Source organism: Rhinoderma darwinii, chromosome 5 (assembly GCF_050947455.1).
Source record: "Rhinoderma darwinii isolate aRhiDar2 chromosome 5, aRhiDar2.hap1, whole genome shotgun sequence".
In the NCBI taxonomy this organism is placed as follows: Eukaryota; Metazoa; Chordata; class Amphibia; order Anura; family Rhinodermatidae; genus Rhinoderma; species Rhinoderma darwinii.
Window position 1 is genome coordinate 203,284,088 of NC_134691.1, and position 24,416 is coordinate 203,308,503.

The window sequence follows — 24,416 nt, forward strand, 5'->3', positions numbered from 1 at the left end:
GGATCAAATACTTATTTCTCTGTGCACAATGCAAATAAATATATATAATTTTAACAATGTGATTTTCTTTTTTTTTTTTTATATATCTATCTCTCACTGGTAAAATTAACCTAGCCTAAAAATTCTAGACTGTTCATGACTTTGACAGTGGGCAAACGTACAAAATCAGCAAGGGATCAAATACTTATTTCCTTCACTGTAGCTGCAAAGGCATCTCCAATTCTAGAAAATTTGTAACAATGTTTTAAAAAGAAAAGAAATACATTTCATAAACCTTTTGTTTTAATAAATATTACAATTGCAAAGATTATAGAATTTATGTTCAGTAAATGTACAATATATAAATTGTTTACATTTTTATGCTCCTTTCACACCTACGACGGAGGCTCTGTCAATATCTGGAAAAAATTGTGCATCATCCTACGCTATTTTTTTGGGTAAAACAGGCACCATGACGAAAACCCGACAGAACTCATTAAATTCAATGGGATTCATCGGGCACCGTTGGTGTCCGTCATGCGATAGATCCAGTGCTTCTGTGACGAAGCAGACTGTAGGTGTGAACCAAGCATTACCCTATAAAAAATGTTTGTAATAGCTGAAGAAATGTAATAATAAATATACTCTACTCTATTGTATGTTTTCATTTATTAATTTCCAATATCTCCCTTAAAAGGTGCCTCTAAGAAGTCAGATGGTTGGGTTGGCCTTGGATGCTGTGAACTAGCAATTGCAGCTGAGTGCCGACGAACCTGCAAACAGGTCAGAAAGTTCCTTCATATCTTTACTCAATCATATCCGGATGGAACATTGTGGTTCTCAGTCTAGAAAGCAACCAAGGTCTTGTGCACTGTTTTGTACAGAGGCGCAATAGATAACCCATAGAGGTGCATGGGGCCTGTTGTACAACTGTGTCCCTCAGATTTCATATAGAGGCATACGTCGTTTTTTTCTGTTGGAATTCATCATCAATCTGAAAGAAATAAAATTTAGAAGCCGTGTGTACATAATAGCTTTCAGATTATCTCCGTACATATAGCACTTGATGGAACATGGAATGGCAGCACATGTGAGTACCTGTGCCTACTGCTTCTGCAGAATCAATTGAATTTCACAATTACACTATCATCTAAATGGCTTCCCCATTTGATTTCCCCTGCATCCATACTGTTCTGGGTAACTCAGTTATTGTAATCCAGTCGCCAAGGTTTTCCTAAATTAAGGTGTGAACTGAAGCACTAAGGAGGCAAAGCTGCTGCTGAGACAAAATAGATAATGGGGTGATGACATGGGTCTAGGCGCCCAGGATGAGAACATAGTTTTAGCCATAGCTATATAACGGCAGGTATATTTATAACCTTGTACATGTGTATTGTGTAATTTTCAATTGTCTTGTATTATACATGTGTATACAGTACGTAGTGCCTTTAAAGCATGTTAACCCAAACATTTTCACATGCCAAATTATATTTTTCATTTTTCTACAATGACTAATTTATAGAGATATATCAGACGTTTTCAGTGGCAATTTAGCAGCTTTGTTCTAACAAATGGTGGTGGTCTCAGAACGCCTGATATCTAAAACAAGTCAGTATTAAAAAGTTTTTTTGTTCACTAAAAGAGTAGCATAACTTGTAACAAGCTTCCTGCCGGGTAGCCGGGTAGCACCGGGTATCGATCAACAACGAAAAATGATTTTAAAGGGGTATTTCGTAGACATTTATGATATATCCACAGGATATAAAGTAAATGTCTGACAGATATGCTGTGCTACGCTGTTTCCTTGAACTCCAATATACTTCTAGCTCAGCTGTTTTCGTAACACTGGCTATTTCTCCACTGAATCTCCTACTTGGTGGGGTGGCCAGTGGCCGCATCACCAGACTGGGATGTTGGCCAGGGGACTCCCGTTCTCGAGATAGGTGTGGGTCCCAGAAAATGTATCAGACATTTATTGCCTATCCTTCGGATATGCCATAAATGTCTAAAATGGGAATACCCCTTTAAACATGTCTAAGATAGAAATAAGTATATGTGACAAAGATAATCCAAAACATAATCTAAAGCAAGAAAAATATAAAAACCATAACCATAAAAAAAAAAAAATAGAACTGGGGACTGGTTGGACCGTGAGGACTTTTTCTGCTGTCAATAGTCTATGTTTCTATGTGTGTGAGACATGAAAAGTTTTCTGTAAATGGCATTGCATCCCTGTTTGCTTACTACTCAGTAATACAAGCCAAGCAACTAGGTATAGGCAGTGCAATATACTCTTGGTGAGACCAAACAAATATAGTGAGGTCTATTTCTTGGAAAACCAGTTTGCAAAAGCAGTTAAAGAGGCTCTCTATTTTTAAATTGGAACAATCTTCTGTAAAAACAGGTGTTGCATTTTATACCACTTATCATTAAATGGATTTTCCAGTAATTGACAACGATGGCCTCTCCTAAGATTAGGTCATCAACGTGTGATCAGTGGGAGTCCAACCAACAGCCCCCCCACCCATCAACAGAATCGATACTTACTTTGTACTAGAAAGCGGCACACTTCCATACATCTAGCTGTGTCTGGTACTATAGCTTATCCAGAACTCATTGACTTCCCATTTAATATGTAATGATTGCTTTAACATGTTTCTCCACTTTAAACGGTGGTTGTCCAGCGGAAAAAAAACAACTATCTATTACTTTGCTTTTGTGAAATAAAGAAACTTTCTAATATTCTTTACTTTTCAAACCTGCACAGATTACAGGCTACAGACCCCGCCGCGTGGACCCGGAAGTTCAGAGCTTCCGCTCTCTCCCCTCCTCTCTCTGTGTTGATGACGTAGATGAAGGGGCTGGCTGACTGGCTGTATTCAACATCTAAGCCAGCCCCTTCTCCGTCACAGCTGATTCAGAAACTAAGGGCCCTCTTACACTGGCCAATTATCGGGCAAACGAGCATTCACATAATGCTCGTTGCCGATAATTGCCTTGTGTAAACAGGGCAACGATCACCCGATGAACAAGCAAATGCACGTTCATCGGCTGATTGTGTAGTTTAAAATGCTGAAAATATTGTCATTGTCGGCAGCACATCTCCCTGTGTAAACAGGGAGATATGCTGCCGACATGATAGAAATGTATGGGGACGAGAATTCGTAGTAACAAGCACTTGCCCCCATACTACCTCCTTGTGAAAGGAGCAAACGAGCGCCGATCAACGAGCTGTCTTGTTGATCGGTGCTTGTTTATACGGCCCACGTCGTTTACTCTGTAAGAGTACCTTAGGAAGGGGACTGGCTTATCTGATGAGTTGAGCCAGACAGACATCCCCTTCAACCACGTCAGCAACACACAGAGAAGATGTCCTTCCTCCCCGGAGTCTGTGTCAAGCGTCACAACAAGAACAGCATCTCCGAACTTCCGGGTCTAAACGCCGGGGACTGTAAACCTACAATCCTTGCATGCTTGAAAAAGAAAGTGTATTAGAAAGTTTCTTTATTTTACAAAAGCAGAGTAAATACTAGTTTTTTTCTTTTCGTCGGATGACACCTTTAAAGACGAGGCTGGACGCAGCCTGCAGGGCTTAGGGGGAAGCCTCCATGACCTCCCTGGTAGGGAAAGGGTTAATAGGTGAGGGAGAGTTGGAGGGGAGGGACAAGGAGGAGTCAGGGGGCCGTTGCGGAGCTTCCCGCTGTTATCGGCATTGAGCCGGAAGCAGCGGGAGGAGTGACATAGGGAGAGACAAGCTCCCACCCTCCCGCCCTTGGTTTGTTACCCTGGGGGTCTTTATGTACGTCCGTCTATGAGTGTTGTGTTTTATTTGTGTGCTTATTTAACATGTTTTTTCCTTTTTCCGGAGTAGGTTCTGTTGTCATGGCAGCTGGCGGGGGGAGTCCTTGAGGCCAGTCAGTACAAAATGGTGGGGGGGTCGCATCGGGGGTATGCGTCCCCCAAAAAAGGTACATGGTTGAAGACTTCATCGGGTGTTATCCCTTTGAAGTGGTCTTCTGGTGGAAGGTATATCACTTGAAGGCTTCATCGGGTGTTATCCCTTTGAAGTGGACTTCTAGTGGTCGGTATATCACTTGAGGGCTTCATCGGGTGTTATCCCTTTGAAGTGGACTTCTAGTGGTTGGAGCCATCTGCAGAGGTGAACGGTGCTTCCGATCTGGTTTACGGCTGGAGGTAATTGGTGGTTTGCAGGTGGCTAACTCGGTGTGTTCTTAAATAAAAGGAATATCTGAAAGGGCTTCAAGGACTTCCTCTGCTCGGGTTAATGTTAACGTTAAATTGTTATTTACGATTCTGACCCATGTTGGGTCATGTGAATTATTAGAAGGAATTCTCTGGTGGATTCCTAACTAGTTATCCGAATGTTTCGGATTTAAATTGTTTTCATAAAACTGTGAAATTAATAAACGGCTGCTGTGGCCATTTCACATCCAACCTCGGTGTCATGTGTCTTTTCTAAAGGTGGGGGTGGAGGGATAGGATGGGTAAGGGAAGGTTCATTAATACACGACTCTACTTAGGCAGGTCATTAAAATTGAGACCTTCATTCATAAAATTTACAACTAACTACTATTGTTATTGGATTATGTGGATTAGAGTTAGAGCATTCTTCTTTTGTTCGGAACCAATCGTGTTAATAACATATACATTTACTAATGCTCTATAAATGATGATGTATGTGGTCTCAAATGTTTCCTGATCAGTCTTATTATACTTCTTGTCATTCTTATTTAGGCATCTTCCACAAATGACATTTTAAAACAGTGCAGGAAAGAATATGAGGTAAGACCCTAACAGTCTGAAGCTACATCAGCAGTTTTGCCCAACCAGAGCTCAGGCAGTGATGTTTTAAGGCTAGGGCTACACTGCGACTATGACCACGACACAGGTCGCCTGGCCAACAAGCGCTGTTATCACAGCGCTGCGCTTGCTGCATCACAGTTATGAAAATGAATGTGGCTGCCGCGACATCACAGTTGCAAGAAATCCAATCTTGATGATCTTGCAACATGGTCAGAAGGAAGGAAGAGTGTCATCTCAATGATCTTCGCTTCCCCTGCTTCTTCTTCAGCTGTTTTCGCCACCGAAAAATAAAGTTATGGGTTTCAAAATATGAAACACAAAAAGTTATTTATTTTTAACAAATAATTGTTATATTGTAAAAGTAGTAAAACATCAAAATAAAATATATAAATTTGGCATCGTGTGAAGTTACGCTGTAAAAACAAAACCCAAAAAACAATGGAGAAATTGCTGGTTCTTTTTCCATTCCACAGCACAAAATTATTTTAAAAAGTTTCCCAGTACATTATATTGTACATTAAGGGACGCCATTAAAAACTTCTACTCGTCCCTCAAAAAAAAAGTCCTCATATGGGTATGACGGAAAAATAGTTATCGCTTTTGGAAGGTGGCAAGGAAAAAAACGAAAATGAAAAAACACAAATGGCTGCGGCGACAAGGGGTTAAGACATGACTAGAAACTAAAACAGATTTTGATTTTTGGAAATTTTAATTTCCCAACCCCATATAAAATGCCAGGGGGGAAATTATATGCCAGAAACGGGAGTAAATTATAGTGGAAATCTATGATGGCTCGTAGCGGACGTATATTTCACTCTCTAGCATGCAAACAGACAGACATGTGCATAATCTATTAAGAGGCGTGTGCCTCTAAATAAATCAGGCACATTTTACTCCTGCGCTTTTTATATTAAGGGCTTATTCAGACGAACGTGTAATACGTCCGTGCAACGCGCAGGATTTTCACGCGCCTCGCACGGACCTATGTTAGTATTTGGGGCCCTGCAGACAGTCAGTGATTTTTGCGCAGCGTGAGTCCGCTGCGTAAAACTCACGACATGTCCTATATTTGTGCGTTTTTCGCACATCACTCACCCATTGAAGTCAATGGGTTCGAGAAAATCACGCGCACCACATGGAAGCACTTCCGTGGGACGCGCGTGATTCGCGCAACAGCAGTAAAAAGTATGATCAAAAACAGAAAAGCACCACGTGCTTTTCTGTTTACAAACATACAGAGTGTCATAATGATGGCGACTGCGCGAAACTCACGCAGCCGCGCATCATATGGTGATGATACACAGAGCTGTTAAGTGCCTTTTGCGCACGCAAAACGCCATGTTTTCAGTTGCCACAGATTTCAGTTTTTGCATTGCAAAGGCTGAAATACGCAGTGAAATTCCGCTTCTTCTCCGCAACGTCATGAGTATGCTGCGGAGGGAAAATTCTGCACCGCAGCCTGATTTCCGCACAGTTATTTTCTGCAACGTCTGAACTAGCTATGTATCTATGGGGTATTGTGAGGAGTAAGATGAAAGGCACCAGACCCAACAATGCAGACGAGCTGAAGGCCGCTATCAAAGCAACCTGGGCTTCCATAACACCTCAGCAGTGCCACAGGCTGATCGCCTCCATGCCACGACATATTGATGCAGTAATTCATGCAAAAGGAGCCCCGACCATGTATCCAGTGCATATAATGTACATACTTTTCAGTAGACAAACATTTCCGTATTAAAAATTATTTTTGAAATTGGGCTTATATAATATTTACATTTTCTGAGACACTAAATTTTGGGTTTTCATTAACTGTTAGCCATAATCATGAACATTAAAAGAAAAAAAAATGCTGGAAACAGTTCACTCTGTGTGTAATGAATCTATATAATATATGAGTTTCACTTTTTGAATTGAATTACTGAAATAAATTAACTTTTTGATGATATTCTAATTCATTAAGAAGGACTAGTATATTACAATATCTGTCACATTTTATTTCTCTGAGGCTCTGTTCACATCACCATTGTGGCTTGTGTTCTTAGTGGAGCCATCACAGCTATGATAGATATGTTTTCAAATGGATCTCAATGAATCCTGACAAATTTTATTGACATAATAGGGTTCGGCAGGTTTACAAAAACTTTGTATTGAATGGAACCCAGTGGCTGTGTGAACAGAGCCTAAACTGGACATGTGAAATTTGAACACACTAATGTTTCTTATTTTTTTTACATTTTAGAATTCACTCATTAGCTGTGTTAATAGGAACGAAAGTAAGTATTGTGTGTGTATGTATATGTGTATATGTATGTGTGTGTCTGTATTTGTGTATGTATATGTGTATGTATATATAGATGTGTGTGTGTGTGTGTGTGTGTGTGTGTGTGTATTTGTAGTGGGTTGTGTGTGTAATTATATTAATCTGATGTCTTACAGAACAAATTTTACTGCTGAAAATACAGTTCTGAGAAAAATGTACTTCATTTTGTGCAGTTTATTTACCTGAGTCTATTCTGCATTATATAGGCTGTTAATGAATAACAAATTTATGATGCATATTAATCTGTGCATAGAAATATCTATACGGGTAACATGGGAATCAGTATATGGGAGTTACTGCCATCTCTTGACACCACAGAGGTGCCAGAACTTACAACATTACTTTACCTTTACACCACCATCTATAATTGTAGCTGAGCACTGCCAATGACCTTCACTGTACCAAATGATGGGTATTAAAAAGTAGCATTTTACTTTTTCTTTATTAGCGCATTTAAATTTCATATTCAATATTAATTCTTGCATAGAGAAATAGAAGTAGTACACATTCAGTCTTTTAGTCTCGATGTGTAGAATATAGGAAATATTGGGGGCAGATAGACGATATAGAAAATAAAGAGGTTAAATGAGAATGTTAAAAAATGGATCTGCTTTTTTTTTGTTTCCGAAATAGCACCACTCATGTCCATGTGCTATATCTGGTATTGCAGCTCAGCCCCATGCCATTATTTATTTTCTGGAATCCTAATAACTTAATATCAAATAGTATATTTACCGTATGTCATCACATCCAGACACTCGGTATAAAGGTGATAGACAAATCTTTAATGTTATTTATACATTATTTTTTTCAGTGGGCTCTGTTTGCTGCAGTTATGCTGGTCGCCACACCAACTGTCGGGAATACTGCCAAGCTATATTTCGAACTGATTCATCTCCAGGCCCATCACAGATAAAAGCAGTGGAAAATTATTGTGCATCCATAAGTCCTCTGCTGCTGGAGTGTGTAAATAACTATACACAGTCATACCCAGTGAGAAATGCAAGTGACAGTAAGTTGACTTTGTATAATTCAGCTACTTACCAGTTGAGCAATGTTGATGGACAATCCTTAGGTCAGTTCTAATGGCAAAGAAAAATGATTCATCACTTTTTATAAATGGAGAAATCTAAAAAATATTGCATTGGTGCTCTCTCCTGCTTTGTTAGTATAACCCCTTTAGGCTGGGTTCACACGACCTATTTTCAAACGTAATGGAGGCGTTTTACGCCTCGAATTACATCTGAAAAAACGGCTCCAATACGTCGGCAAACATCTGCCCATTACTTTCAATGGGTTTTACGATGTACTGTGCCGACGACCTGTCATTTTACGCATCGCTGTCAAAAGACAGCTCGTAAAATTACACCCTCGTCAAAAGAAGTGCAGGACACTTCTTGGGACGTTTTTGGAGCCGTTTTCTCATAGACTCTAATGAAAACAGCTCCAAAAACGGCCGTAAAAAACGCTGCGAAAACGCCGCGAAAAACGCGAGTTGCTCAAAAAACGTCTGAAAATCAGGGGCTGTTTTCCCTACGTGTGAACATACCCTAAGGCTGGGTTCACACGACCTATTTGCAGACGTAAACGAGGCGTATTATGCCTCGGTTCACGTCTGAAAATAGGGCTACAATACGTCGGCAATCATCTGCCCATTCATTTGAATGGGTTTGCCGACGTACTGTGCAGACGACCTGTTATTTACGCGTCATCGTTTGACAGCTGTCAAACGACGACGCGTAAAAATACAGCCTCGGTAAAAGAAGTGCAGGACACTTCTTTGGACGTTTTTGGAGCTGTTTTCTCATAGACTCCAATAAAAACATCTCCAAAAACGAACGTAAAAAACGCTGCAAAAACGGCGCGAAAAACCCCGCGAAAAATGCGAGTTGGTCAAAAAACGTCTGAAAATCAGGGGCTGTTTTCCCTTGAAAACAGCTCTGGATTTTCAGACGTTTTTGGTCACTACGTGTGCACATACCCTTAGGGTATGTTCACACGGCCTATTTACGGCGTAAATCGGGCGTTTTTGTCCCGAATTACGTCTGAAAATAGCGCCTCAATAGCGCTGACAAACATCTGCCCATTGAAAGCAATGGGCAGACGTTTGTCTGTTCACACGAGGCGTAATTTACGCGCCGCTGTCAAATGACGGCGCGTAAATAGACGCCCGCGTCAAAGAAGTGACCTGTCACTTCTTTGGGCGTAATTGGAGCCGATATTCATTGACTCCAATGAATAGCAGCGCCAATTACGCCCGTAATTGACGCGGCGTTCAAGCGCCTGCACATGCCGGTACGGGTGAAATTACGGGGATTTTTTCAGGCTGAAACATCCCCGTCATTTCAGCCATAACGGTTGCCCTCGTGTGAACATACCCTTAGGCTAGGATCACACACACTGTTTTGATTCAGTTTTTGTGGCAGTTATTGGCTCCATTTTTTTGAGCCAAACGCAGAAGCGGGCACAAAAGAAAGGTGATGCATCAGTTTTCTTATTTATACCTTTTGGATCCATTTTTGGCTTTGGCTCAAAAAGCTGAGCGAATAACTGCATCGAAACTGTGTGTGTGATTCTGACCTAAAGCTAAAATCACACATGCAGTTTTTGTAGCATATTTTGTTGCAGATTTTTGAGCCAACAACATGATTGGTTCCAAAAAGAATGTATAAAGGAAGAACTTATATTATTTTCTCTTTTGTATCTACTACTGTGTTTTACTAAAAAAACTGCATCAAAAACTGCCGCAATAACTGCATGTTTGATTCCAGCCTTAACCACACAGATGGCAACTTTGTAAGCCTAAACTATAAAACATTAACCCCTTAGACCATTAGGGCTTAATTACTCAGTTCTGTATATGTTCTGTACATTAGGGCTTCTGGAGGTGTAGCTCTAGGCAAAAATAAATGATTTGCGTGACTGTCCCAAAATGAGGCATCTCCCAAATAGGCTGAAATCCATTTCTTGCTCTTTAGGTTTGGCAGGAATAGTATAATTAGTATGATTAGTCTTAAATCTGATTCTAGATTTCTTGATTTTCCTCCATGCACATAAAATAGTGAAGTTATTTTTTAGGTCACGTTCAGCCGTTTTGGATTTTCGGTGTGGGACAAAGCCCAATTCTTATGTAGTGAATTTCACGGCGAATTTGTACTTAGAGTAAAAAACCTCTGCCACAGAATGTTGTGATGGTTGATTCATTGAACAAGTTTAAGATGGGCTTGTATGTCTTCTTTGAAGAAATAATATCTGACGTTATTTGTACTTGATTCTCGGAGACGGGTTGTTGTTAAATGTCATTCATTCTGACTAAATAGTTAATACTGACCACGTTTCCTTAAATATTCTTGTTCAGTATTTAATAGGCGGAATGTAAAACTTATACAAAAAATGGTTAGTTTATTTAGATATAGTACTGTAATGGCGGGGAAGGGAGACAGACAGGTGAGCCCTAATCTACCCGCCACTCAGTCCCTGCCTACTTGCAACGGCCCGTCCTAGGCGACGGTGTACAACTGGGCGACGTTCCTACGCTCAATAAGTGCACGACAGACAAGGGTACACAGAAGCTAAGGGAAATGGGGAGTTGCCCACGGCAACACCGTGAGCAACAAGAGTAGTGAACGAGCCGAGGCAAACCAGGAGTGCACGAGGTACCAAACGCAGAGCAGGAGAGTATTGAACGAGCCGAGTCAAACCAGGAGTGTACAAGGTACCAAACGCAGAGCAGGAGAGTAGTCAGTAAGCCAGGGTCAATATGAAGCAGGGACAAATAGTTCAAGCAGCAGCAGCAGAGCCAGGAGACAGGAGAATTACAGGCAAAGGAGGAGCAGGATGTGAAGGTATAAATAGACAGAGGGCGGGAGCTAGCTCCGTCTGGCCAGGCTGTGATAGGCTCTCCCACTCCTCAGCCTCCCAGCCTGATTGGTAGAAGGAGGTGTCACTCGATCAGACTTAGGAGCAGGTGCAGACTGACTAACCATGGGCGTCGACACAGAAGCTGTGTCTGGCAGATCCTTTACAAGTACTACAACTAATACTATAGCAGAGATACATAGACAGATAAATATTGTAATATAGCTTAGATTGTAATACAGAATAAAGATATCATCTTACATTGTCATTGTATGGGACACTTGTCGTCTCCATCCTGCTTAGCCCTGGGTGTGTGTCTTCATCGTCGGTATCAGTGTATGTCCTTGGGCTTCTCCCTGGATGACCACCCCCAGTCTATCTCTGTCTGTCATAATTACCCCAGAATATAGGCGTGTCTTAAATAGGGTTGCACGATGCATCGAAATATTAATACTATTTAAATACCGCGCACCCTCAAATGGTTCGATACCAGTAATTCATGTATTTCAATACTAAGCTGTGCGGCCGCAAAGCTTAGTATAGTAACGCATGAATGTTGTCAGAGCGGGGCTGCCAGGGCGACCCGCCATGTTCTGTCTTCAGTGCCGGCGCTCAGTAATGCAGTGTTGGTCGCATCACCGCATTCTGACTGCTCACGCACACTTGTCAGGACTTAGGAGCGGGCCAATGGCTGTATTACACAACGTAATACAGCCATTGCCCCGCTCCTAAGTCCCGACAAGTGTGCGTGAGCAGTCAGCATGCGGTGATGCGACCAACACTGCATTACTGAGCGCCGGCACTGAAGACAGAACATGGCGGGTCGCCCTGGAAAGCACCCCCATGTTCTGTCTTCAGTGCCTGAACCGCTGCTCATTAGTGCAGCACCCGAACGCATCACCTCATGCTGATCACACGCAAAATGTGTTGACAATGGCTATATTACACAGCTGCAGCCCCGATCTAACGGCAGAGATAAGAGAAACCTCTCATCTCCGCCGCTATTCCCCTGAATGCTGCGATCAAAGCTGACCGCAGCATTAAAGGGAAAAATCAGAAGAGGGATGCCTCTTGGATCGCGTCACATGGTATCTCTGTGACGCGATTGAGGAACATACCATATATGGGCAGACAGCCCAGGGTCCATTGAAGGACTGTCTGACCATATTTCCTGTTGCTAGGAGACTTAGGTATGTCCTAACAACTGCCGGTGTACTATCCGTACACAGGCTAATGTACTGGCATATAGATATATGCCAGTATATTAAAGTTTAAAAATAAAAAAGTAAAAACATAAAGTAATAAAAAAAATACACATACACATTTTTTACAATAAACATTAAAATAAAAGTCTCAATACATAAAATATACACATATTTGGTATCGTCGCGGCCGTAATAACCTGTACAACAATATTTTGCGTAATTTATGATGTGCACACTGTAAAAAAATAAATAAACTGCTTTATTTCACTTATTAATGTGAGGCACGAAGTGTGATGAATTTAACCTCCATGTGCCTCACATTAATAGTAATTAACCCCATCATGTACCTCACACATTAACCCAATGTTGTCCATTATGACTGAGGACCATGATGGGGTTCATTACAATTTATGTGAGGCACATTCAAAATTCATCATACCACACGCCTCACATCAGAAAATTAAAGAACTTATTTTTTTTTATTACTTTTGGCAAAGTATCGTTTTGGTTTTGAGAATCTACACGAAGTATTAGTATGGAAGTCCAAATTCTGGTATCGTGACAATCGTAGTCTTAACATTTAGGTGCCATTTGGAAAACTTACAACTGTCATTACTCATGCATTCCCTCGGGGACTGAAATAGCTGAAATATGTTTTGCAACATCTGCATAATGTATCTTCAGTTCTATCGAATAGCATTTATATTATAATACAAAATACAAGTTGTTGACCAGCAATTTATTTTGATTGCCATATTTGTAGTCAGGACCCCCAAATATGAGGCAATTGGCAACTACTTCATAGGGATTTTTGCCTTTTTCTGGATCAACACTGTAGGATTATAGGTTGGACTTGATGAACGAGTTTTGTTTTTTTAACTGTTAGGGATCTGCCAGGTACTTCATCTAGCTATACTCCTGGGATTAATCAATCCACACCTGAGGCCAGACCTGTTCGACTGACACCATCTCCCACCAACCAGGGTGGCAGGCTCAGGAGTGGGAGAGCCTATCGCGGCCTGGTCTCTCGGAGTTAGCTCCGCCCCCTGCCCTTTATTACCTGCCCTGTGCTCTCCCTCAGTGCTTGTAATTCTTTTGGATTCCTGGCCCCACTGCTGCTTGCTCCAGCCTGCTTCTGCCGTGCTTCTGCCTTGCTGCAGTTCTGCTTGACCTGCTTTGCTTGCCCTGGCTTGCTCCTGTCTCCGTGCCCGCTCGGGTGTTACATAATTACAAGCCCTTACCTAGTCTACCCTTTCTCCTACGCTGACGCTATCATGGACCCCCTTGAGACCCTGACCCAGCAGATGCAGGGCCTCTCCCTACAGGTCCAGGCCCTGGCCCAAAGGGTCAATCAGGGTGACGCTGCTTTAGTAGTACCCCTCACCTCACCTCTAGAACCCGACCTCAAGTTACCTGACCGGTTTTCAGGGGACCGTAAGACGTTTCTCTCCTTCCGGGAGAGTTGCAGACTGTATTTCCGCCTAAAGCCCCACTCCTCAGGTTCCGAGAACCAGCGGGTGGGTATCATCATATCCCGACTCCAGGAAGGGCCCCAAGAGTGGGCCTTCTCCTTGGCTCCTGACGCCCCTGAACTTTCCTCTGTTGATCGTTTTTTCTCTGCCCTCGGACTCATTTACGACGAGACTGACAGGACTGCTTTAGCCGAGAGTCAGCTGGTGACCTTACGTCAGGGTAGGAGACCGGTTGAGGAGTACTGTTCTGATTTTAGGAAGTGGTGCGTAGCTTCTCAGTGGAACGATCCGGCCCTAAGGTGCCAGTTTAGGTTAGGATTATCTGACGCCCTGAAGGATCTGCTGGTTAGCTACCCCTCGCCTGACTCCCTTGACCAGGTTATGGCCCTAGCAGTACGACTTGACCGACGTCTCAGGGAACGTCAGCTAGAACGCTTCAGTGTGCTCCCCTCTGACTTTTCTGCGATTCCCCCCGAGGTCCCGTCTCCTCGCCCCTCCACGGAGGACTCGGAGGTACCTATGCAACTCGGGGCCTCCATGTCCCCTCGACAACGTAGGGAGTTTCGCAGAATGAATGGTCTCTGCTTCTACTGTGGGGACGACAAGCATCTACTGAACACCTGTCCCAGGCGCAAGAATAAGAAGCCGGAAAACTTCCGCGCCTAAGTGATCATCGGGGAGGTCACTTGGGCGCACAGGTATTTCCCGTTAATGTGAAACGCAATAAAATTTTGCTTCCCTTTCAGGTCTCGTTTGCTGGCCGGTCTGCCACGGGCAGTGCTTTCGTGGATTCTGGCTCATCTGCTAATATCATGTCTGTGGAATTTGCTATGTCTCTAAAGATGCCTTGTATTGATTTACCTTATCCTATCCCTGTAGTAGGAATCGACTCAACCCCCCTTGCTAATGGTTATTTTACTCAGCATACTCCTGTTTTTGAACTCCTGGTTGGCTCCATGCATTTGGAGCAGTGCTCTGTACTGGTGATGCAGGGATTATCGTCTGATCTGGTTTTAGGCCTTCCCTGGTTGCAGTTGCATAATCCCACATTTGATTGGAATACTGGGGATCTCACCAAATGGGGTAATGAATGTCTTATGTCATGTTTTTCCGTTAACTCTATTTCTCCCCGGGAGGAGGTAAACACGCTTCCTGAGTTTGTTCAGGACTTCGCCGATGTGTTTTCTAAGGAGGCCTCCGAGGTGTTGCCCCCCCATAGAGATTACGATTGCGCTATCGATTTGGTGCCTGGTGCCAAGCTTCCTAAGGGTAGGATATTTAATCTTTCATGTCCTGAACGTGAAGCGATGAGGGTATATATCCAAGAATGCCTGGCCAAGGGTTTCATTCGCCCCTCGACTTCTCCTGTAGGTGCTGGCTTCTTCTTCGTGGGGAAGAAGGATGGTGGTCTTAGGCCGTGCATTGATTATCGTAACCTGAATAAGGTCACCGTAAGGAACCAGTACCCACTTCCTTTGATTCCGGATCTTTTTAATCAGGTTCAGGGAGCCCAGTGGTTTTCTAAGTTCGATCTACGGGGGGCATATAACCTTATCCGCATCAAAGAGGGGGATGAGTGGAAAACTGCGTTCAACACACCCGAGGGTCATTTCGAATACCTGGTCATGCCCTTTGGGTTGTGTAATGCCCCTGCTGTCTTCCAGAATTTTATTAATGAAATCCTGAGAGATTACCTGGGGATATTTCTTGTTGTGTACCTTGATGACATACTGGTGTTTTCCAAGGACTGGTCCTCCCACGTGGAGCATGTCAGGAAGGTGCTCCAGGTCCTTCGGGAGAATAATCTGTTTGCTAAGACTGAAAAATGTGTCTTTGGGGTACAGGAGATACCATTTTTAGGGCAAATCCTCACTCCTCATGAATTCCGCATGGACCCTGCCAAGGTTCAAGCTGTGGCGGAATGGGTCCAACCTGCCTCCCTTAAGGCGTTACAGTGTTTTTTAGGGTTCGCCAACTATTACAGGAGATTTATTGCCAACTTCTCGGTCGTCGCTAAGCCTCTTACGGACCTCACCCGCAAGGGTGCCGATGTCCTCCATTGGCCCCCTGAGGCCGTCCAGGCCTTTGAGACTCTCAAGAAGTGCTTTATCTCGGCCCCCGTGCTGATTCAGCCCAACCAAGAGGAGCCATTTATTGTGGAGGTTGACGCTTCCGAGGTGGGAGTGGGGGCCGTCTTGTCCCAGGGTACCAGCTCCCTCACCCATCTCCGCCCCTGTGCTTACTTCTCTAGGAAGTTTTCGCCCACGGAGAGTAACTATGATATTGGCAACCGCGAACTTCTAGCCATTAAATGGGCTTTTGAGGAGTGGCGGCACTTCCTGGAGGGGGCCAGACACCAGGTAACGGTCCTTACGGATCACAAGAATCTGGTTTTCCTAGAATCGGCCCGGAGGCTTAATCCTAGACAAGCTCGGTGGGCACTATTCTTTACCAGATTTAATTTCTTGGTTACCTATAAGGCTGGGTCGAAGAATATTAAGGCTGACGCTCTGTCACGTAGTTTCATGGCCAATCCTCCTTCCGAGAAGGATCCCGCTTGTATTTTACCCCCTGGTATAATCGTCTCTGCCACGGATTCTGATTTAGCTTCTGATATCGCGGCTGATCAGGGTGCAGCTCCCGGGAACATCCCTGGGGACAAACTGTTTGTTCCCCTGCAATACCGGCTGAGGGTACTCAGGGAAAACCATGACTCCGCTCTATCTGGTCATCCTGGCATCTTGGGCACCAAACACCTCATTACCAGAAACTATTGGTGGCCTGGGTTGCCTAAAGATGTTAGGGCTTACGTCGCCGCTTGTGAGGTTTGCGCTAGGTCCAAAACCCCTAGGTCCCGACCTGCGGGCCTACTACGTTCCTTGCCCATTCCCCAGAGACCTTGGACCCATATCTCCATGGATTTTATCACCGATTTGCCTCCATCTCAGGGCAAGTCGGTGGTGTGGGTGGTAGTCGACCGCTTCAGCAAGATGTGCCACTTTGTGCCCCTTAAGAAGCTACCTAACGCCAAGACGTTAGCTTCTTTGTTTGTGAAACACATCCTGCGTCTCCATGGGGCCCCAGTCAATATCGTTTCTGACAGAGGGGTACAATTTGTTTCCTTATTTTGGAGAGCTTTTTGTAAAAAGTTGGAGATTGATCTGTCCTTCTCCTCCGCCTTCCATCCCGAAACTAATGGCCAAACGGAAAGGACCAACCAATCCCTGGAACAATATTTAAGGTGTTTCATCTCTGACTGTCAATTCGATTGGGTCTCATTCCTTCCCCTTGCTGAATTTTCCCTGAATAACCGGGTCAGTAACTCGTCAGGGGTCTCCCCATTTTTCTGTAATTTCGGGTTTAACCCAAGGTTCTCCTCCGTCTCCCCTGGTTGTTCCAATAATCCTGAGGTAGAGGAGGTTCATCGGGAACTGTGCACTGTCTGGGCCCAGGTTCAGAAGAACCTAGAGGCGTCCCAGAGCGCACAAAAGATTCAGGCGGATAGTAGACGTTCTGCTAACCCCCGGTTTGTCGTCGGGGATTTGGTCTGGTTGTCGTCCAGGAACTTGCGCCTTAAGGTCCCGTCCAGGAAATTTGCTCCCCGATTCATTGGACCTTATAAGATCATTGAAGTCCTCAACCCTGTATCCTTCCGTCTGGAGCTCCCCCCATCCTTTCGCATACATGACGTCTTCCATGCCTCCCTCCTTAAACGCTGCTCCCCGTCCTGGTCCCCCTCGAGGATACCTCCTGTTCCCGTTCTCACCCCTGAGGGGGTGGAATTCGAGGTGGCCAAGATTATGGACAGTAGGATGGTCCAGGGCTCCCTCCAGTACCTGGTCCATTGGAAAGGATACGGGCCGGAGGAGAGGACTTGGGTACCTGCCCGTGATGTTCACGCTGGGGTATTGATCAGGAGGTTCCACCTCCTCTTCCCCACTAAACCGGGTCCCCTTAGTAAGGGTCCGGTGGCCCCTCATAAAAGGGGGAGTACTGTTAGGGATCTGCCAGGTACTTCATCTAGCTATACTCCTGGGATTAATCAATCCACACCTGAGGCCAGACCTGTTCGACTGACACCATCTCCCACCAACCAGGGTGGCAGGCTCAGGAGTGGGAGAGCCTATCGCGGCCTGGTCTCTCGGAGTTAGCTCCGCCCCCTGCCCTTTATTACCTGCCCTGTGCTCTCCCTCAGTGCTTGTAATTCTTTTGGATTCCTGGCCCCACTGCTGCTTGCTCCAGCCTGCTTCTGCCGTGCTTCTGCCTTGCTGCAGTTCTGCTTGACCTGCTTTGCTTGCCCTGGCTTGCTCCTGTCTCCGTGCCCGCTCGGGTGTACTCACTTCGTCCTGGTCCTGACTGTTCGTTCGCCGCCCCGTTTCCTCGTGGCGTTCCGTGGCTACTGCCCCTTCCCTTGCGTGTTCCCTGTTTGTCTTCCAGTGCACTTAGCCAGCGTAGGGACCGCCGCCCAGTTGTACCTCGTCGCCTAGGGCGGGTCGTTGCAAGTAGGCAGGGACAGGGCGGTGGGTAGATTAGGGCTCACTTTCCCTTCACCTCCTTCCTGCCATTACATTAACCTTCTAAACCTTGTAGCTATGTGGGCGCAAATTTCACCCTTTTCAATGTGGTGTATTTTTTTCAGCACATCCAAACTAACCTTTAGCCGTGATTGTCTGTGATCACGGGCACGGCCAGCCGCGGACAGCCACCTGCATTTGTGGGCCATGCTTCCATATAAAGTATGGGTGCGCGGTCCGTAAAAAGCAAAAGATGTCTTATCTTTTTCTGATGCCTTTCTTCGGCACTGACACCTTCCCGTAAATATACGGGAAAATGCCAGTCGGCCATAGAAATGAATGGGTCCGTAATTACGGACGAAATCTAAAGTCGTATGCATGGGGCCTAACTCAGTATTCTATCCAGTATTAAAAATAAATAGTCAGTGGGATTGAATAGGATTTACTACAGAATGGATAAATCTGATTTGTCATGGATCCTTTAAAAATTCGAAGACATAACACCAATGTGAACAAAGTAGAATACTTGTATATCTTTACAATCAACTAATGCTAGATTTTTTCCTGTTGTCTTAACTTTATTTTCTTCATATTCAAATGTAGTCTGATCTTTTTACATTTTCTTATAAAAGTATTTAAGAGTTCTTCATTTTTGACAATGAATGTAGCATCAAAGCAAAATAGTTGCACTGGGGCCCTAAATTCCAGTCTCAGTTTAGCAAGATCAGCATGTTCTCTTCCAGCTTGTGTGTGTTTCCGCCAGGTACACATGTTACATGGTTTTCAATGAAATTTGTCCCAGCATACATGGCTGTAATATGGAGATTACGTATTTAAATCGGTGTACTGCCCTGTATATTATATTGGTGCTATATAATAAAGAAAACCTTTCATTCCCCGAGTCTCGAATCCCCAATTATTTTTCCAGTATTGCAATTATATTGTCAGCATACAGACTGGATAGGTGTGATTGCAATCTTGAACCACTGTTCTTTTTATTTTTTTAGGTGTACACTGTTGTGACAGGGCTGAAGAAAAAGCCTGCCAAACTGCTTGCAAACTGATTCTCATGTCGAATAAATCAGAGCATGATATTGTTGAAGACCTAATTAGAGAGTGTAAAAAGTCCCCTCTTCCTCAAGATCCACTCTGGCAGTGCTTCCTGGAGAGTTCGAGGTCAGTCCAAAATGGGGTCACCGTTGCTCACCAACCTTCCACTGGACTTGATGGTGCAAAGTTACATTGCTGCTCAAAAGCAAACTCTTCATTATGTAGGTAAGTTCCTGGTTCTTGCTGCTGTTTTTAAAACATTTAAGATACCTTTGGCTGGTGCAATGAGCGCAGATCAACGAAACAGCTGGTTGATCTGCGCTCGTTTGCTCCTTTCACAAGGAGCTAGTATGGGCACGAACGCTCAGTGGCGGATTATCATATGGGCGGTTCGGGCGGCCGCCCGAGGCTCCCAGGGGGCCCATGGCAGCCCGAACCGCACATAGTCTTATAAAACTATTCAGCGCGCTAGCGCTGCTAACTGCCGCTACGGAGATGGGGAGAAGGAGCAGGGAATTGCCCGGGATAGGGGTAGGTAGCAGGCGTTAAGCACGTCTGCTAGTGCTTAGGACACGCCTCTCTAACACTGCGGGCGCCGCCATTGAGTAACAGAACAGAGACGGACGGCTGTTCTGTTACTCCAAAGCTGGAAGAGAAGAGCCGGGCGGGCAGTCACCATCGCTGAGGTTAGTACTGGCTGCAGGTTTATCCTCCTGCCCAACTAACATTAACTGGTTCCCGACCGCTGGCTGTATTTTTACGGCCAGAGGTCAGGGTCCTTAAAACCCGAGCCATAGACTTTTTACGGCTCGGGTTTTAACTTGCTGCCCGCGCGATCGGGCAGCTGAATGTCGGGTCTCCAGCTGTCAGTGACTGCCGGGGACCCTGAGGAGAGGATAGAAGCATCTTTCGCTGCTTCTGTCTTCTCTGATGTCTTTTTACACAGCGCTCAATGAACGCTGTGTACAGGAATAGAGACAGCAGCAGCGGCGCTGTCTCTATTCCTCCCGGTGATCATGTGACTGGTCACATGATCGCCGGGTGCCGTTACTGAGAGACTGCTGCTGGGTCTTACTAGACCCAGCACAGCCCAGTTAGTGACAATCGTCACTATGAGAGGGCTGATTTCCCCTGTAACTGGGGCTGCTGTGCAGCCCCAGTTACAGTGGAAAAACATGGTGTAAAAGAAAGAAAGAAAAATCTATAAAGTTCCCCAAAGGTCTTTTTTGACCTTTGAGGGACAGACCATAGTAATAAAAAAATAGTAAAGTAAAGTGCAAATAAAAATTAAATAATAAATGCACATAAAATACCCACCCCAAAAAAAAACGTTCCCCCCCGCTAATCATTGTTGTAATGCTAGCGCTGACCCAATTACCCTAATATAGACATGTAATATATTAAAATTTACGGTAAACAATGACGATTACAAATAAAAGGTCTATTTTAGGGTAAAACTATGTTATCAAAAAAAAATATCTGAAACTTAAAAAAGCTTAATTTTTTACTATTATTTTCAATGAATAAAAATTCTAAAATAGCAAAAAAGGTGTGTATAAAAACGATAAAAAAAGAAACCTGCATTGTCTACGGAAAAAACTTCGCAAACACATAGTTACGGCGCGGCAGTGCGGAAGGGGGGCCCAAGTTTGGGTAACAGCCCAGGGCCCATGGTCTAATTAATCCGCCACTGCGAACGCTCGTTACTACAATTGATCAAACGTTTGCTCGTTCATCTGCTGATCGTTCCCCTGTTTACACAGGGCAATTATCTGCCACAAGTGTTGCAGATAATATGAACGCTTGTCTGCCCTATAATCGCCCAGTGTAAAACCCCCTTTAGGCTACATTCAGACAAACGTAGCTAACCTCGAGCATGAAAAACTGCAGTTTTTCACATCAGAGCTGCACCCGTGCGGGACACGTTATCACAGATAGAGTCTAGGGAGGGATGCGTGACATGCACTAAAATAGGACTTGTCCTATTTTTTCACGGACCATTCACACGCTCCATTGAATCAATGGTTGTGTGAACGGCCCCATTGAAATACATGAGTCCGTGTGACGGACGTGATACACGCTCGTCTGAATGAGACCTTAGAAGTTAAGGGATCTGGAGTCAGTCTGTTGGGGGATGTGACGTGTGTCCACGTAGTGGCTCATAAATCCAGGTGTTAGATTGAGGTCTTCTGTCCATGACTGGAATGTTATCATCCGCTTGAATTCACAAATTTTTCTTTCTCTGTCGTTCTTAGGGTATGTTCACACGCAGTGTTTTCAGGTATTTTTCAGAGGCGTAAACGCCTTGAAAAACTCCTGAGAAAAATGGAAGCTGAACGCCTACAAACATCTGCCCATTGATTTCAATGGGAAAAACTGTGTTTCGTTCAGACGGGGTGTTTTTTTAGACGTTTGAAAAAACGGCGTGTAAAAAATGCCTTGTAAGAAGAAGTATTATGTCACTTCTTTAGACGTTTTTGTGTCAATAGAAAAACAGCTCAAATAACGCATCAAAAAAAACGTTTGATTCTTTAAAAACGGCTGAAAATCAGAGGCTGTTTTCCCTTGAAAACCGCTCCATATTTTACAGCAGTTTTTACTTTAGCATGTGAACATACCCTTAAAATGACCCTTCAGTATTAGGCTGGATTCACACAAGCGTGTGCCTTTTGCGCACGCAAAAAACGCGGCGTTTTGCCTGCGCAAAAGGCACTTGACAGCTCCGTGTGGCAGCATCATATGATGCGCGGCTGCGTGGTTTTCGCGCAGCCGCCATCATTATGACACTCCATTTGGATGTTTGTAAACAGAAAAGCACGTTGTGCTTTTCTGTTTTCATTCATCCTTTTAACAGCTGTTGCGTGAATCACGCTGTTCGCACGGAACTGCTTCCGTGTGACATGCGTGGTTTTCACGCACCCATTGACTTCAATGGGTACGTGAGGCGCGAAAAACGCTCAAAGAACGGACATGTCGTGACTTTTACGCAGCGGACCAACGCTGCGTAAAAATCCCGCACATGTCTGCACGGCCCCATAGACTAATATATGTCGGTGCGATGCGCATGAAAATCACGCGCGTTGCACGGACGTATATCCCGTTCGTCTGAATAAGCCCTAAATCTGCCAAACTGTGGTCTGGTCCAGAGAAGTGTTTTCCCACAGGTGTATCCAGCTCCTGTTTTATTGTACAGGTCCTTCTCAATTAATTTGAATATCATCAAAAAGTTAATTTATTTCAGTAATTCAATTCAAAAAGTGAAACTCCTATATTATATAGATTCATTACACACAGAGTGATCTATGTCCAGAATTTTTTTCTTTTAATGTTGAAGATTATGGTTAACCGTTAATGAAAACACAGAATTTAGTCTCTCAGAAAATTTTAATATTGGGTAAAAGTTGAAGATTGTAGACTCATTGTGTCACAGTCGAATCAGCTAATCAACACAAAACACCTGCAAAGGTTTCCTAAGCCTTTAAATTGTCCAACAGTCTGATTCAGTAGGCTACACAATCATGGGGAACACTGCTGACTTGACCGTTGTCCAGAAGACAGTCATTGATACCCTCCACAAGGAAGGTAAGCCACAAAAGGACATTGCTAAAGAAGCTGGCTGTTCACAGAGTGCTGTATCCAAGCATATTAATGAAAAGTTGAGAGGAAGGAAAAAGTGTGGTAGAAAAAGGTGCACAAGCAACAGGGATAACCGCAGCCTGGAAAGGATAGTCAAGAGAAGGCCATTCAAGAATCTGGGGGAGATTCACAAGGAGTCGATTGCGGCTGCAGTCAGTGCTTCAAGAGCCACCACACAGACACGTATCCAGGACATGGGCTACAACTGTCGCATTCCTTGTGTCAAGCCACTCATGACCCAGAGACAACGTCAGAAGCGTCTTACCTGAGCTAAGGAGAAAAAGTGCTGGTCAGTGGTCCCAAGTCCTGTTTTCAGATGAAAGTAAATTTTGCATTTCACTTGGAAATCAAGGTCCCAGAGTCTGGAGGAAGAGTGGAGAGGCATCAATCCAAGTTGCTTGTGGTCCAGTGTGAAGTTTCCACAGTCAGTGATGGTTTGGGGAGCCATGTCATCTACTGATGTTTGTCCACTCTGTGTTATATCAAGTCCAGAGTCAACACAGCCGTCTACCAGCAAATTCTAGAGCACTTCATGCTTTCCTCTGCTGACAAGCTTTATGGAGATGTTGATTTCATTTTCCAGCAGGACTTGGCACCTGCCCACACTGCCAAATGTACCAATACCTGGTTTAATAATCAAAGTATCACTGTGCTTGATTGGCCAGCAAACTCACCTGACCTAAACCCCATAGAGAATCTATGGGGTATTGTCAAGAGGAAGATGAGAGACACTAGACCCAACAATGCAGACGAGCTGAAGGCTGCTATCAAAGCAACCTGGGCTTCCATTACACCTCAGCAGTGCCACAGGCTGATCGCCTCCATGCCACGACATATTGATGCAGTAATTCATGCAAAAGGAGCCCTGACCAAGTATCCTTTCCCGGCTATGATGCAATAAAAGTTAAATGTGAGGATGGGGTTAATAACCACACTCTGTTGTCTGTCACTGAGCCAGTTGTTAACCCAATTACGCATATTCTCCCCTAATTTTCATATTATATACCAAACTTTTATATGGCACAGTAGCAAGCACCTTTAAAAAAGTGCAGATACACAATATCCACAGTCTTACCAATTTCTAGTCTAGAATTCACCTCTTCGTAGAAGCTGATCAGATTAGTTTGAAAGGACCGATCCATCATAAACCCATGATGATGCTGCGTTATGTTTATTTTCTTTGAGATACTCCAGGATAGCATCTCTTAGATAACCTTAACATATTTTACCCACTGTGTAGTTTAAACTTACAAGTCTATAGTTTGTGGGCTCACTTTTTGATGTCTTTTTATTTGTTGCCACCACATTTGCGATGCCCCAGTCCTGTGGAACACACCCTGTCATGATAGATATTAGAAATGGGTCTGTCTATCACAGTACTTAATTCCTGCAGAACTTGGGGAGGCATGCCATCTGAACTGACTATTCTATTTTCCGTTTTTTAAGGTGGCGCTGCACTGCTTGCCTGGTAAAGCAGGGGACATTTAAAGGGGTATTCCAGCCTAAGGCATTTTTCGCCTATCCACTGGATAGGTGATAAATGCAAGATTGGTGGGGT

At 44.1% G+C, this 24,416-nt stretch overlaps 1 protein-coding gene across 2 annotated transcripts in view; it reads left to right on the forward strand.

The window, feature by feature from the left end:
• The window catches only part of RECK (reversion inducing cysteine rich protein with kazal motifs), a 147,053-nt gene that overhangs the window by 67,273 nt on the left and 55,364 nt on the right, over positions 1 to 24,416 (forward strand). For both annotated transcript variants that reach the window (XM_075826870.1, XM_075826872.1), the window contains exons 5-9: positions 677 to 762; positions 4,735 to 4,782; positions 7,043 to 7,076; positions 7,938 to 8,135; positions 19,180 to 19,447. In XM_075826870.1, the coding sequence (XP_075682985.1) occupies positions 677 to 762; positions 4,735 to 4,782; positions 7,043 to 7,076; positions 7,938 to 8,135; positions 19,180 to 19,447 (634 nt within the window). The remainder of the gene's footprint in view (positions 1 to 676; positions 763 to 4,734; positions 4,783 to 7,042; positions 7,077 to 7,937; positions 8,136 to 19,179; positions 19,448 to 24,416) is intronic.